At 43.2% G+C, this 17,231-nt stretch overlaps 1 protein-coding gene across 1 annotated transcript in view; it reads left to right on the forward strand.

Annotated features, from left to right (window-relative positions):
- LOC141147953 (uncharacterized) overlaps positions 1–17,231 on the forward strand; it is a 483,492-nt gene that overhangs the window by 93,881 nt on the left and 372,380 nt on the right. Inside the window, exon 7 of the mRNA XM_073635113.1 lies at positions 9,631–9,900. Coding sequence (XP_073491214.1) covers positions 9,631–9,900 — 270 coding nt within the window. The remainder of the gene's footprint in view (positions 1–9,630; positions 9,901–17,231) is intronic.

The raw sequence follows: 17,231 nt of genomic DNA on the forward strand, positions 1-17,231 counted from the left end.
TGTCTTTTTTATTGGTGGAAGAAGGGTGTTTATATATATGTGTGTGTGAGATTTTTATACTATTCTCATTTATTTTTTGACAATTAGAAAGATATTTTGTATTTACCTAAAGTTTAACTAAAGGAAAAAACGTTATTTGGATAAAGTGAAGAGGTATTAGAACACCTATTAGTTTTTTACTGCTGTCTGTCCCCATTAGGGAGATTCCTCCTCTCTATTTGTCCTGTTTACCGTGAAAGTGAAAGAAAATCCCAAATTTTAGGTTGTCCCCAGAAAAGTTATAGAGGGAAATGTTTGACCATTCTTCCAGAAGCACATTTGTGAGGTCAGGCACTGATGTTGGACGAGGTTGGACTGGTGCTCAGTCATGTTGGACCAGGAAGGGGCCATCCCCAAACTGTTCCCTCAAAGTTGGGGCATGAAATTGTCCAAAATGTCTTGGTATGCTGACGCCTTAAGAGTTCCCTTCATCGGAAACAAGGGGCCAAGCCCAACCCCTGAAAAACAACCCCCACACCACAATCCCCCCTCCACCAAATGATTTGTACCAGTGCACAAAGCAAGGTCCATAAAGACATGGATGAGCGAGTTTGGGGTGAATGAACTTGATTGTCCTGCACAGAGTCCTGATCTCAAACTGATAAAACACCTTTCGGATGAATTAGAGCAAAGAGCCAGGCCTTCTCATCCAACATCAGTACCTGACCTCACAAATGCGCTTCTGGAAGAATGGTCAAACATTCCCATAGACACACTCCTAAACCTTGTGGACGGCCTTCCCAGAAGAGTTGAAGTTGTTATATCTGCAAAGGGCGGAGCCAACTCAATATTGAACCCTACGGACTAAGACTGGGATGCCATTAACTACTTCCATACAGGGCATTTTCACCCCCTTCCTGCCCAAGCCAATTTTCAGCTTTCAGCGCTGTCGCACTTTGAATAACAATTGCGCGGTCATACTACACTGTACCCAAATTAAATTTTTATCATTTTTTCCCCACTAATAGAGCTTTCTTTTGGTGGTATTTGATCACCTCTGCGGTTTTTATTTCTTGTGCTATAAAGAAAACAAGAGTGACAAGTTTGAAAAAACACAATATTTTTTACTTTTTGCTATAATAAGTATCCAAATTTTTTTTTTTTAAAAAACAAATTTTTTCCTCATTTTAGGCCGATATGTATTCTTCTACATATTTTTGGTAAAAAATATCGCAATAAGCGTATATTTATTGGTTTGCGCAAAAGTTATAGCGTCTACAAAATAAGGGGATAGATTTATAGCATTTTTATTATTATTTTTTTTTTACTAGTAATGGCGGCGATCTGAGATTTTTATTGTGACTGCGATATTGCGGCGGACACTTCGGACAATTTTGACACATTTTTGGGACCATTCACATTTATACAGCGATCCGTGCTATAAGAATGCATTGATTACTGTATAAATGTGACTGACAATGAAGTAGTTAACCAACGAGGGGGCGCTGTAGGGGTTAATGTGTTGCTAGGCAGTGATTCTAACTGTGTGGGGAGGGGATTCACAAGGGGAGGAGACCGATCGGTGTTCCTCTGTACAAGGAACACACCATCGGTCTCCTCCCATCTGACAGGATGTAGATCTGTGTGTTTACACACACAGATCCACGGTCCTGCTCGGTTACCGGGCAATCGCGGGTGCCCGGCGGACATCGTGGCCGCCGGGCACGCGCACCGGGACCCGAGCGATGCGGCGGGCGCGCACGTGCGCCGCCGGCGACACGCGCGCGCCCCCTGGGCTGCCTGGAAGGCTGCGCCGTCATATGACGGCGGCCCAGGATAACAGCTGCACCGTTGACGGCGGGCGGGCAGCAAGTGGTTAAAGTTCATATGCGTGTAAAGGCAGGCATCCCAATACTTTTGGTAATATAGTGTATGTTCTAACAAGGGAGAAGACCATTGTGATTTGTATGTACATTGTATTAAGTTTACAGTGATTGGGAGGTTTGCAGTAAATGATGGATATTCTTGTATTTTCACAAAAAAGTCTCTAAAAATCTGGCGAAATGACAGGAAAAAAATTGATATATTTCACTACATGTAATGAGGTGGAAAATGCAGTTTTTTTTCCTTGCATGTGATTGGGTATTCTTTGTAAAGTGAAGCTTTATCTCATTTATTAATCTCTGGAGCAACTTGTAAAGTGCACAGTCTGTTTGCCTTAACCACTTGCCGACAGCCTAACGCAGATATACTGCGGCAGAATGGCACAGGCAGGCATAATCACGTTCCCATACCCGGTGCCAGCGGCGGTCGGCATTTCACTGGGAGCGTTGGGAGGCGAGGGGGAGACCATCCGATCGTGGCCCCCCCCTCGCGATCGCTCCCAGCCAATGGGAATCCTCCCCTGCCTGTGTGTAGTTTCACACAGGCAGAGGAAATGATGTCATCTCTCCTCGGCTTGGCAGTTTCCGTTCCAGCGCCGAGGAGAGAAGACATGTAAGTGCACAAAACACACACAACACAGTAGAACATGCCAGGCATACTTTACACCCCCGACCCCCCCGCCCCCGATCGCCCCCCAATCACCCCCCCCTGTCACAAACTGACACCAAGCAGTATTTTTTTTTTTTCTGATTACTGTATTGGTGTCAGTTTGTGACAGTTAGTGTGTTAGGGCAGTGAGTGTTAGGCCCCCTTTAGGTCTAGGGTACCCCCCCTAATAAAGTTTTAACCCCTTGATCACCCCCTGTCACCAGTGTCACTAAGCGATCATTTTTCTGATCGCTGTATTAGTGTCGCTGGTGACGCTAGTTAGGGGCGTAAATATTTAGGTTCGCCGTCAGCGTTTCATAGCGTCAGGGACCCCCATATACTATCTAATAAAGGTTTTAACCCCTTGATTGCCCCCTAGTTAACCCTTTCACCACTGATCACCGTATAACCGTTGCGGGTGACGCTGGTTAGTTTGTTTATTTTTTATAGTGTCAGGGCACCCGCCGTTAATTACCGAATAAAGGTTTAGCCCCCTGATCGCCCGGCGGTGATATGCTTCGCCCCAGGCAGCGTCAGATTAGCGCCAGTACCGCTAACACCCACGTACGCAGCATACGCCTCCCTTAGTGGTATAGTATCTGATCGGATCAATATCTGATCTGATCAGATCTATACTAGCATCCCCAGCAGTTTAGGGTTCCCAAAAATGCAGTGTTAGCGGGATCAGCCCAGATACCTGCTAGCACCTGCGTTTTGCCCCTCCGCCCGGCCCAGCCCAGCCCACCCAAGTGCAGTATCGATCGATCACTGTCACTTACAAAACACTAAATGCATAACTGCAGCGTTCTCAGAGTCAGGCCTGATCCCTGCGATCGCTAACAGTTTTTTTGGTAGCGTTTTGGTGAACTGGCAAGCACCAGCGGCCTAGTACACCCCGGTCGTAGTCAAACCAGCACTGCAGTAACACTTGGTGACGTGGCGAGTCCCATAAGTGCAGTTCAAGCTGGTGAGGTGGCAAGCACAAGTAGTGTCCCGCTTCCACCAAAAAGACAAACACAGGCCCGTCGTGCCCATAGTGCCCTTCCTGCTGCATTCGCCAATCCTAATTGGGAACCCACCGCTTCTGCAGCGCCCGTACTTCCCCCATTCACATCCCCAACCAAATGCAGTCGGCTGCATGAGAGGCATTTTCTTTATGTCCTCCCGAGTACCCCTACCCAGCGAACCCCCACAAAAAAGATGTTGTGTCTGCAGCAAGCGCGGATATAGGCGTGACACCCGCTATTATTGTCCCTCCTGTCCTGACAATCCTGGTCTTTGCATTGGTGAATGTTTTGAACGCTACCATTCACTAGTTGACTATTAGCGTAGGGTACAGCATTGCACAGACTAGGCACACTTTCACAGGGTCTCCCAAGATGCCATCGCATTTTGAGAGACCCAAACCTGGAACCGGTTACAGTTATAAAAGTTAGTTACAAAAAAAAGTGTAAAAAAAAAAAAAAAAACATACAAAAATATAAAATAAAAAAAAATAGTTGTCGTTTTATTGTTCTCTCTCTCTCTATTCTCTCTCTATTGTTCTGCTCTTTTTTACTGTATTCTATTCTGCAATGTTTTATTGTTTTTATGTTTTATCATGTTTGCTTTTCAGGTATGCAATTTTTTATACTTTACCGTTTACTGTGCTTTATTGTTAACCATTTTTTTGTCTTCAGGTACACCATTCACGACTTTGAGTGGTTATACCAGAATGATGCCTGCAGGTTTAGGTATCATCGTGGTATCATTCTTTTCAGCCAGCGGTCGGCTTTCATGTAAAAGCAATCCTAGCAGCTAATTAGCCTCTAGACTGCTTTTACAAGCAGTGGGAGGGAATGCCCCCCCCAACGTCTTCCGTGTTTTTCTCTGGCTCTCCTGTCTCAACAGGGAACCTGAAAATGCAGCCGGTGATTTAGCCAGCTGACCATAGAGCTGATCAGAGACCAGAGTGGCTCCAAACATCTCTATGGCCTAAGAAACCGGAAGCTACGAGCATTTTATGACTTAGATTTCGCCAGATGTAAACAGCGCCATTGGGAAATTGGGAAAGCATTTTATCACACCGATCTTGGTGTGGTCAGATGCTTTGAGGGCAGAGGAGAGATCTAGGGTCTAATAGACCCCAATTTTTTCAAAAAAGAGTACCTGTCACTACCTATTGCTATCATAGGGGATATTTACATTCCCTGAGATAACAATAAAAATGATTAAAAAAAAAAAAAATGAAAGGAACAGTTTAAAAATAAGATAAAAAAAAATAATAATAATAAAGGAAAAAAAAAAAGTACCCCTGTCCCCCCTGCTCTCGCGCTAAGGCGAACGCAAGCGTCGGTCTGGCGTCAAATGTAAACGGCAATTGCACCATGCATGTGAGGTATCACCACGAAGGTCAGATCGAGGGCTGTAATTTTAGCAGTAGACCTCCTCTGTAAATATAAAGTGGTAACCTGTAAAGGCTTTTAAAGGCTTTTAAAAATGTATTTAGTTTGTCGCCACTGCACGTTTGTGCGCAATTTTAAAGCATGTCATGTTTGGTATCCATGTACTCGGCCTAAGATCATCTTTTTTATTTCATCAAACATTTGGGCAATATAGTGTGTTTTAGTGCATTAAAATTTAAAAAAGTGTGTTTTTTCCCCAAAAAATGCGTTTGAAAAATCGCTGCGCAAATACTGTGTGAAAAAAAAAATGAAACACCCACCATTTTAATCTGTAGGGCATTTGCTTTAAAAAAATATATAATGTTTGGGGGTTCAAAGTAATTTTCTTGCAAAAAAAAAATATTTTTTTATGTAATCAAAAAGTGTCAGAAAGGGCTTTGTCTTCCAGTGGTTAGAAGAGTGGGTGATGTGTGACATAAGCTTCTAAATGTTGTGCATAAAATGCCAGGACAGTTCAAACCCCCCCAAATGACCCCATTTTGGAAAGTAGACACCCCAAGCTATTTGCTGAGAGGCATGTTGAGTCCATGGAATATTTTATATTGTGACACAAGTTGCGGGAAAGAGACAATTTTTTATTTTTTTTATTTTTTTTTGCGCAAAGTTGTCACTAAATGATATATTGCTCAAACATGCCATGGGAATATGTGAAATTACACCCCAAAATACATTCTGCTGCTTCTCCTGAGTACGGGGATACCACATGTGTGAGACTTTTTGGGAGTCTAGCCACGTACGGGACCCCGAAAACCAAGCACCGCCTTCAGGCTTTCTAAGGGCGTAAATTTTTGATTTCACTCTTCACTGCCTATCACAGTTTCGGAGGCCATGGAATACCCAGGTGGCACAAAACCCCCCCAAATGACCCCATTTTGGAAAGTAGACACCCCAAGCTATTTGCTGAGAGGTATAGTGAGTATTTTGCAGACCTCACTTTTTGTCACAAAGTTTTGAAAATTGAAAAAAGAAAAAAAAAAATGTTTTTTCTCATCTTTATTTTCAAAAACAAATGAGAGCTGCAAAATACTCACCATGCCTCTCAGCAAATATCTTGGGGTGTCTACTTTCCAAAATGGGGTCATTTGGGGGGGGTTTGTGCCATCTGGGCATTTTATGGCCTTCAAAACTGTGATAGGTAGTGAGGTGTAAAATAAAAAATGTACGCCCTTAGAAATCCTGAAGGCAGTGATTGGTTTTTGGGGTCCCGTACGCGGCTAGGCTCCCAAAAAGTCCCACACATGTGGTATCCCCGTACTCAGGAGAAGCAGCTGAATGTATTTTGGGGTGCAATTCCACATATGCCCATGGCCTGTGTGAGCAATATATCATTTAGTGACAACTTTTTGTAATTTTTTTTTTTTTTTGGTCATTATTCAATCACTTGGGACAAAAAAAATGAATATTCAATGGGTTCAACATGCCTCTCAGCAATTTCCTTGGGGTGTCTACTTTCCAAAATGGGGTCATTTGTGGGGGTTTTGTACTGCCCTGCCATTTTAGCACCTCAAGAAACGACATAGGCAGTCATAAATGAAAGGCTGTGTAAATTCCAGAAAATGTACCCTAGTTTGTAGGCGCTATAACTTGCGCAAACCAATAAATATACACTTATTGACTTTTTTTTACCAAAGACATGTGGCCGAATACATTTTGGCCTAAATGTATGACTAATATTGAGTTTATTGGATTTTTTTTAGAACAAAATGTAGAAAATATAATTTTTTTTCAAAATTTTTGGTCTTTTTCCGTGTATAGCGCAAAAAATAAAAACGGCAGAGGTGATCAAATACCATCAAAAGAAAGCTCTATTTGTGGGAAGGAAAGGACGCAAATTTCGTTTGGGTACAGCATTGCATGACCGCGCAATTAGCAGTTAAAGCGACGCAGTGCCGAATTGTAAAAAGTGCTCTGGTCAGGAAGGGGGTAAAACCTTCCGGGGCTGAAGTGGTTAAAGTAGAACTATAGGCACAACTTATTTTTCTTCATTTAGATCGAGTAAAGAAAGGTTCATAACTCCCGTCAGTTTTTTTCCATCTGTGTCCCATTGAGGAGATTTCTCTTCACTTCCTGTCCCATAGCCAAACAGGAAGTGAGAGGAAATCCCTGCAAATTAACCACTTCAGCCCCGGAAGATTTGGCTGCTCAATGACCGGCCATTTTTTGCGATACGGCACTGCGTCGCTTTACCTGACACTGTCGTGTGACGCTGTACCCAAACAAAATTAACGTCCTTTTTCCCCACAAATAGAGATTTCTTTTGGTGGTATTTGATCACCTCTGCGGTTTTTATTTTTTGCGCAATAAACAAAAGAAGAGCGACAATTTAAAAAAAAAAAATACAATATTTTCTACTTTTTGCTATAATAAATATCCCCAATTTTTTCTAAAAAAAACTAATTCTCTCCTCAGTTTAGTCCGATTTGTATTCTTCTACATATTTTTGGTGAAAAAAAAAAAAAAATCACAATAAGTGTATATTGTCGGTTTGCGCAAAGGTTATAATGTCTACAATATAGGGGATAGATTTATGTCATTTTTATTATTATTTTTACTAGTAATGGCGGTGATCTGCGAATTTTATCGCGACTGCCACATTATGTCAGACAAATTGAACACACTTTTGGGACTACTGACATTTATACAGCGATCAGTGCTATAAAAATGCACTGATTACTGTATAAATGTCACTGGCAGGGAAGGGGTTAACATTAGGGGGCGATCAAGGGGTTAACTGTGTTTCCTGTGTGAGTTCTAACTGTGGGGGATGGGACTGACTAGAAGAGATGACAGATCGCTGTTCCTAGCTATTAGGAACTCACAATCTGTCTCTCCTCTCCTCACAGAACAGGGATTTGTGAGTTTACACATTCCTGTTCTGCCTCTTGTGCCCGCAATCGCGCTTAAAGGGACCGACGTACAGCTACGATGGTTGGCGGGAATGTGCCGACCTGCCCAATATAATGATGGCGGCTGGTCAGCAAGTGGTTAAAGGAATCCTTGGAGCCCCCCAGATCACCAGAAGCAGTGACCTCATTGAAATATCCCCCTCTATTACTGTTCTGGGGGCAACCCAAAATTTGGGATTTTCTTTTACTTTCAGTGATAATGGTAAACAGGACAAATAGAGAGAGAGAATCTCCCTAACAGGGGAACAGACAGCAATAAAACCTGACAGGGGTTCTAATCCTTCTCTACTCTATCCAGTACTAAAACAAAAGTTTTCTTCTAGTTATACATTAAAGTGGAACTTCACTCTCTCAATCATCATTGTCTATTTTGAATCCTCAGGCTGCTAGTATTAGTAAATAGATAGAGAATTATATCATATTTACTTGTTTTAAACCAATTTTTACATCTCTTCAGTTGTTTCCTGGTTTCCATGTCTAGGCAAATGATGTCATCAATCCCAGGAGTCTTCAGGAGAGGGGGAGGGGTTTTCTCAGCTAAGCACACCATCATGTCTGCATGCCTTAGCTAAGGGCAAATGGATTCCAGGATGTAATTGCTCTATGAATCATCTGCCCTTATTCAAGATGGCCATGGCCAGAATTGAGAGGGGGGTGTTTTTCTAAAGGATTTCTCATCAAAATAAAGCATGGAGACATGGATGGATGGATGGATGGATGGATGGATGGATGGGGGAGTTTGCTTTGAATATTATAAATGAAATACATTTTGGTTTGTGGAGCTCAGATACAGTGTAGTTCCACTTTAAGTAAATCAACTCCAATGATTTCCATATTTAGGTTTCTATACATTACTGGTGAGAGAACTGATCCAAAAAGGCAGAGACTACTCATAATTGGCAATTCTATATTTACATTCCTAAATACAGCATGTCTGGACTACGACTTCAAGTGATTGTAAACGATCATCTTGTAAAACAACCCATTCAGTTTAAAATAGAAATGGAAGGCAAAATATTTGTGTACAGAAATAAAAAAACATTATAAATACCTTTTCACCTCTTTTTCTAAGTGATCACATTCCCTCTGTTCTCATCTGCATAAGAGTTGGTGGGAGGAGAAGCAGCGGCACACTGATCTTCCCAGTGAATGGCTGTGTGTGTGTGTGGGGGGAGGGGGGTGTCAGGACAAGTCTGATCATTGAAGGAGAGCAGGCTGAGTTCCCAGCAGAGCTAGAGAACTGACCATGGTGTGTTCTCCTGCTTAGTGTGGTCAGTTTTTATTAGGAAAGCAGATGGACTGTCGGGAACACCGGGGATTTCACACAAAGGAAGCAATACAAAGAGAACAGGAGACTTTCTCATACAAGTACATGGTACAGCAATCACATATCAGGAATATGAAATGTTGGGGTAACAGACATTTTAATTACCACATTCATTTATTTATTCATTTCCTTCTGTGAATTGACTTTAATTTTCTGATCGTTTTGAGTGTTTTGCGGTGAATATGGTAAATCGGCATAGTGAAGTGACAATTTCAGGATCACATGTGATATTTGGGGGGAATGCATCCGAACACCTAAATACCGCATGTGATGTACTTCAGTGAATGGAGTCCAGTGTGACTTTAGTGTTATATTATAATGGGTTTTGTTCCTAAATATTGGAAATAAAAATAGATTTCTACATTCTTCTGCCAAAATATTGAATTGTAGACATCAAGGGAAAACAAATGATTATAAAAATGTTTATAAATTTATTTTACAGAATTGACAGAAAAGAAGCACTTTGTGGACAGACATCGGGAGGAACTGATATATAGGATCCATCTGATAGATCCAATTCTGGATGGTCTTATGACAAGGAGTCTGTTGACATCTGAACAGTGTGACATAATACGGGCCAAACCAACCACACAAGAGAGGATGAGAAGGCTGTACTCTGTGATCGGATGGTGGAGTAATACTGACAAGGATATTTTATACAAATTATTAAAGAAATATAACTCCTCAGTGATCAGATTCCTGGAAGAGGTAGGTAAGTCTCACCACTATTTCACTATTTTATGTTGCGTCTTGCAGCGTGCTCTGCACCTAAATTTACCATGTTGCCAACAGCAACCAATCAGATTGAAAATGAAAGGAAGCCTAGGATTGGTTCTCTTGGTCATGTGATATTGTTTTCTGAAATTATTATTACAGTTTAACCGATTGATATCCGCACTATAGCCGAATGACAGCTACAGCGCGGACCTGAATTCCCGGGAGGCCGTCATATGACGGCCTCCCCTGTGCACGTGCCCTGCGCGCGCCCTGCAGGGCGCGCGTGGAGCGCGCTGTGATCACTGAGTCACTGAGACTCGGGTGATCACCGATCCAAGTAAGGGGCTGGTCCCGGCCCCTTACCATGTGATCAGCTGTCAACCAATGACAGCTGATCACATGTTCAAAACAAAAGCTCTGTGATCATTTTTTTTTTTCTCCTTGCGCTGACAGTGCGAGGAGAAAAAAAAGCCGATCACCGGCTCACCAGCAAGGGACATCGGTCACGAAGAGGAGGAGGCAATAATGCCTCATACGTGCCTCAATTGTGCCACAAGTACCCCCTGCCAGTGCCACCTGACATTGCCACATCACAGTGCCCACAGTGCCCACCAGTGCCACGTATCAATGCCTACAAGTGCCACCTAACAATGCCCACCAGTGGTGCCAATCAGTGCCACCTAGCAGTGTACAAGATCAGTGCCCATTATTGCCACCAATCAGTGCCCATCACTGCCACCCATCAGTGCCCATTGGTGCCGCCTCATCAGCGTACATCAATGAAGGAGAAAAATTACCCTTTTAAAAAATTTTATAACAAAATATAAAAAAAAAAAAAAAAAAAATTTTTAAATTCGCTCTTTTAAAATTTTTTTAACAAAAAATAAAAACCGCAGAGGTGATCAAATGCCACCAAAAGAAAGCTCTATTTGTGGGGAAAAAATGATAAAAATTTCATTTGGGTACAGTGTAGTATGACTGAGTAATTGTCATTCAAAGTGCATCAGCGCTGAAAGCTGAAAATTGGTCTGGATAGGAGGGGGGTTTAAGTGCCCTGTAAGCAAGTGGTTCATCATTTGTACCAACTGACATATCACACAAGGCCTAGTAAAGAGGAACTTTAGTCAGAAAATGAAGTCCTGCTAGATGACGTCATACCGGCCCCTTTTACAGGTATAGATTGTAAAACAATAAATATAAGTGTCTATACAGTACTGTGTAACATCCAGTAATACACGGTCTCACCCTGCTGCACATGCTCAGTTGCTGTCTATTTTTAGGCACTGCTGAATATGTAGAGGCCGATCTGCTGACAGCCTTAAAATGGAATTAAACCCTCCTAATCTTTTTACAGCCAAGGAAGCTGCTTCTGTTTGATCTGCAACTGCCATGGTGCTGCACTTGTGATCAGTTATGATACCGACCATTTGATGGTTTGACAGTTTGGTTGAGGACACAAGCAAATGTGACCGTTACTAATCCCGGCATTCCAGGAATGTAACTGTTTTTTGAAACCATTAAATTGAAGGGTTTATGATTTACTGCTGCTCAGGGATTCTGGGCTTCAGCAAAATGGCCGCCTCCACTAAGAAGAAACAGGAGCAATGCTGGAGACAATTTAAAGCAAACACTCAGTATAGTTGCATAATTATTAATGTGGAATGTATGTTCCTTGCTAAAGAACATTATATTTATCACGTTGTTATGGGTAAAGTTCCGCTTTAAGTCACTTGTAGAAATGATTTCTCTTCAAACAGGACATTTGCTGTTGTGATTGAGATCCATTTCTCTCTCTGGCTACAAGATTTACTTACTTTGACTTATAGGCAGGGAAGGATTAGGAAACTTTGACTCTGGGAGCAAACTCCAACAACGATCCCCTTTCATGGTATGGACAGATTTCTGTGGGATAAGGAAAGTGTACCATGTGAAGAGTGACCTAGTCCTACATTGATTGGTGGGCATTGTGAAATGTTCCCATAGGACGTAGTTTATTGTGAAAGACCTCATCTCTTCTCCAGCATTGGCTTACTTTGTGGCTCTCAGCATTTAGTCATATGATAGTTCAGAGCTGCAAAAAGATATCAGAGACCTCCCTGCCATTCTGACAGGTAAAGATTCAATAATTACTGATAGGGATATTGGCTATTAGGGAACTGCCTCACTTTTACAGCCCCATTATAGGAGCAAAATCTGTAAAGTTTTTATCTTCTTACTTGAATTGGTAGTAAACACAGCTGGGACATTTGTACCTTCAGGTATGCTTATAATAAAGCTTACCTGTAGATACAAGGAATATCTCCTAAATGTGCACCGATTAGGAGATATTCTCTGTTTCTGCAGCCGGTAACGTCACCAGCGCATGCGCTCTGAAGGGACAACATATTCGTGCCAACCCTTCAGAGCTCTGTGCCACGGCCGTGACTCCCACCCGCATGCACGTGTGTGACGTCATTGCAGCTCGGCCATTCAGACGGCCAGAGCCTGAAAACTCAGAGGGAAGACCATGTGAAGATGGAAACCCTGTCATGTCAGTGGTGACAGCAGACCGCTGGAGGACTTCATTCTAAGGTAAGTATATCACAATGAAAAACCAACCAGTGCAGCGTTATGAAAGAAACCATTAATCTAGTACATATGATCCTATTCATAAAACCATGTGCATAAGATCCTCAAAAATATATAGAAACAGAAAATAGCAAATATAAGTGTGTAATCAATCACTAAAACAAAAGTGCATAATTAAATATACATGATATGAAGTGTCTGTGGTAGTGAGCCCCTGTAGATCGCCAACTCGGGGTTCCCCAGGGCGTGGGGTCTTTTCACATATACAGCATCATGGCAGTTGTGGATTAAACAGAGACCAAGATGGCAGCTTCCTTGGCTGAAAATGATAGGGGGGTTTACTTCCACTTTAATGCATAGAATGTGTTAAGATAAAACACCTTCTGCCTTTACAACTCCTTTAAACGCTAGAGATCCACGCTATAGCCGAATGACGGCAACAGCGCGGATCTACAATGCCGGGACGACATCTATTGACGTCGTCCCCTTTCCTCGCTCCCGGCGCGCTCTCGTGAGCGCGCATCGGGAAAAATCTGTGTTGGCCGTGTCCCCTGGACACAGCCAATCACAGATCGCTGTAAATGGCCAATCAGAGCGGCCGCTTACAGCGCGATCGCCGTCTTCAATGAGAGATGATCTCAAATGTTAACATATCTCATTGCCGGCTCTCTATCCTCACACAGAGACAGCATGTGAGGAGGGAGAGGATCTGTGACTCGTGAGTAATTATCTACAGTTTTACAGTTGAAAAAACAAAGTGTGCCCTAACAGAGCTCAATCAGTGCCCACAGTGACCCATTAGCATCAATAGCTAGTGCCATCTGTGCCCACCTGTGCACATCAGTGCCCACTTGTGCCATCTGTGCCATCTGTGCCCATCTGTGCCCATCTGTGCAATCAGTGCGCATCTGTGCCACCTCATCAGTGCCCATCTGTGCCACCTCATCAGTGCCCATCTGTGCCAATCAGTGCCCATCTGTGCCGCCTCATCAGTGCACATCTGTGCAATCAATCAGTGCACATCTGTGCCGCCTCATCAGTGCACATCTGTGCCGCCTCATCAGTGCCCATCTGTGCCACCTTAACAGTGCCCATCTGTGCCACCTTAACAGTGCCCATCTGTGCCACCTTAACAGTGCCCATCTGTGCAATCAATCAGTGCACATCTGTGCCGACTCATCAGTGCCCATTTGTTCCACCTCAACAGTGCCCATTTGTGCCGCCTCAACAGTGCCCATTTGTGCCGCCTCAACAGTGCCCATTTGTGCCACCTCAACAGTACCCATCTGTGCCACCTCAACAGTGCACATCTATGAAATCAGTGCACATCTGTGCCGCCTCATCAGTGCCCATCTGTGCCACCTTAACAGTGCCCATCTGTGCCACCTTAACAGTGCCCATCTGTGCCACCTTAACAGTGCCCATCTGTGCCACCTTAACAGTGCCCATCTGTGCCGACTCATCAGTGCCCATTTGTTCCACCTCATCAGTGCCCATTTGTTCCACCTCAACAGTGCCCATTTGTGCCGCCTCAACAGTGCCCATTTGTGCCGCCTCAACAGTGCCCATTTGTGCCACCTCAACAGTACCCATCTGTGCCACCTCAACAGTGCACATCTATGAAATCAGTACACATCTGTGCCGACTCAGTGCACATCTGTCCTGTTTCATCAGTGCCCATGTGTGCCACCTCATCAGTGGTTATCTGTGCCCTCCTGTGCTGCCTCATTATTGCACATCTGTGCTGATTCATCAGTGCACATCTGTGCGATCAGTGCCCATCTGTGCCGTCTCATCAGTGGATATCTGTGCCCTCCTTTGCTGCCTCATTAGTGCACATCTGTGCCGCCTCATCAGTGCACATCTGTGCTCATCAGTGCCACCTCATCAGTGCCCATCAGTGCAGGCTTAGCACACACCTGTGCAGTCTTATCACCACCAGCAATCAACCATGTCTAACAGATGCTTTTCCGCCGAGGAGGCATACCAAATTCTTTCCACGGCCGACGAGAGCAACGGGGAGCTCTCTTTTTCAGATTCCCTTTCAAATTCGGATCCTGAATCTGACATAAAGTATGAGCCAGTCCTCAGTAGTGAAACATTGAGTGACTCAGAGGAGGAAGATGTTCGGCCCACCAAACGAAGGCGTTCTAGTGAGGAGGCAGTGCCATCCACCAGCACCGCAGTACCTCAAACAGAAAGGCCAAGTACCAGTGGGGTGTCACCTCAGCCCCAAAGGGTTAGGTCCCATGCCAGCCTTTCCTATGCCCTTCAGAACCCCTTGTGGCTTCCTTCTAATTCAGGAGAAGCTAACGTTCCCCCTTTCACTGCCCAGCCAGGAGTCCAGGTGGACACAGAGAATTTTACCCCAATACATTTTTTTAATTTAACTTTTACAGAGGACATGTTGGCGTCAATTGTGGCCCAGTGCAACCTGTATGCACAGCAATTTATTTTGCAAAATCCAACATCCTATTATGCCCGTCCCTATGAGTGGAGAGACCTAACAGTGGAGGAGTTCAAGGTTTTTTTAGGCCTCACATTTAATATGGGACTCAACAAAAAAAATCAATTGCGTTTCTATTGTTCAACCCATCCCCTCCACCACATGCCGCTCTTCTCTGCGGTAATGCCCAGAACTAGGTATATGATGATAATGAGGTTCCTACATTTCAGTGACAATACCCAATGCCCTCCCCGAAATGACCCAAATTATGACAGGCTTTACAAAATTCGGCCAATACTTAATTATTTTTCAGAAATATTCCCCCAATTGTTTACCCCGGACCAACACATATGTGTGGATGAGTGCCTTGTTAAATTTAGCGGCAGGCTTAAAATTAAGCAATTTATCCCCAGCAAAAGGGCCCGCTATGGAGTGAAGGTGTACAAATTATGTGACCGAGCCACAGGGTACACATATTCCTTCATAGTGTACGAAGGGAAGGACACCCAGCTGCAGCCCCCTAATTACCCGGACTACTTGGGATCCAGTGGGAAAGTTGTTTGGGACCTCATATACCCCCTACTGGAGAAAGGCTACCACCTGTATGTAGACAACTTCTACACTTCTCTGCCCCTGTTCCACAACCTTCATAGGAAGAAGACCCCAGCATGTGGCACCATAAAAAAGAATCCAAAGGGCTTTCCTCAAAGTCTTGTCAATAAGAAATTGAGAAAAGGAGAAACGGCAAGTCTGCGTAACAACGAGATTCTGGCAGTGAAGTGGAGGGACAGAAGGGATGTCTACATGTTGTCTTCTATCCACAAGTATACGTTCATGGAAATCCCCAGAAGGAATGGCCCCATACAAAAAACAAAATGTATCTATGAATATAGACAAAAAAGGTGTTTTAACCAGGCCCTCAAATACACCACTCAGTGCCAGGACAAGATGTTGTTTCGAATACAGAAATAATTAAATAAATAAACAAATAACGCCCAATATGTTAATATGGAAAAAGGCGCAGAGCCACAAGGCAGGAAAAGCAGCCGTTTAAAAAATTGCTACATAAAATATAGTAATATAAGACAAAAAAAACGCGCTAGAAAATGTTAGACAATAATGAAAGTGTAAAGTCCAATACAAAAAGAGTCCAATAATAATAAGTGACATAAAAACTCCACAGTGTGAAAATGTTGAAAGATGATAATTCAATTGTGATACATCTATGTGGTGAAATGCTTACCAGAACATAAGCCAAAATCAGACAGGTGGCTTAAACCCAGCCCGGGCCTTTAGAGAGCGATTCCAATATGACAGGATCAGTCGCACTCGTGTAGCATATTCAGGTCCGCATGGGGTTATCCAAAAAATATATGGCAGAAAACATAGTGTAATACTGATACGATAATAAACACAAAAAGAACAGAAAAGGGGTGCAACACTCAACAAACCCAAATCATATAAAATCATAAAGACATCCTGTGTCCACAGCATACACAGGAATGTAAGGTGAGTGACATGCAACATGCAATAAAGTAGTGCTCTTTGGATAAATAGGTGAACCTCCAAACGAATCTGCTTACCAGATATCAAGGATAAGTGAGCATACAACTGTCACCCAAAGGAGGAGCAAGGAAAAAATCCCACCAAGTGCACAGACACATAAAGCAGCTTACCAGATGGCAAACTGGTGTGCGCAAACTCCACACAGTTAAAGGCTTGACATCATAACCGTGACAGAAGATCTATCTTATGCGAACCTTTTAAGATTCCTGCTTACCAGATGGCGGATTAGAAAAAAACACAAGCCGAAATCCTGACGAAAATGGCGTAAACACGTCCTGGCGATCTCGTCACGGGCTCAGTAGTGCATATAGTATAGAAAGAACAGCCAATAGTGTGATTCCACATGAAACTAAAATTTATTAAAACGAATTGCACTTACAGTAAAAACAAAGGAATACAGCGATGCCGGCCGGCACTCAAACAAACAACTCCCGTCCACAGCAGGGCGAAGTGGTGACGTCAGTACGTCCCTCCCAAAAATATAGTAAACAGTGTTGGAAAATAATCTTAAAAACAGATTAAAATATCACACTAAACAGCGCTAATGTTGAGCAAACTAAAATATACATGTGGCCAATAGGGATGAGCCGAACACCCCCCTGTTCGGTTCGCACCAGAACATGCGAACAGGAAAAAAGTTTGTTCGAACACGCGAACACCGTTAAAGTCTATGGGACACGAACATGAGTAATCAAAAGTGCTAATTTTAAAGGCTTATATGCAAGTTATTGTCATAAAAAGTGTTT

Source organism: Aquarana catesbeiana, linkage group LG06 (genome assembly GCF_042186555.1).
Source record: "Aquarana catesbeiana isolate 2022-GZ linkage group LG06, ASM4218655v1, whole genome shotgun sequence".
NCBI lineage: Eukaryota > Metazoa > Chordata > Amphibia > Anura > Ranidae > Aquarana > Aquarana catesbeiana.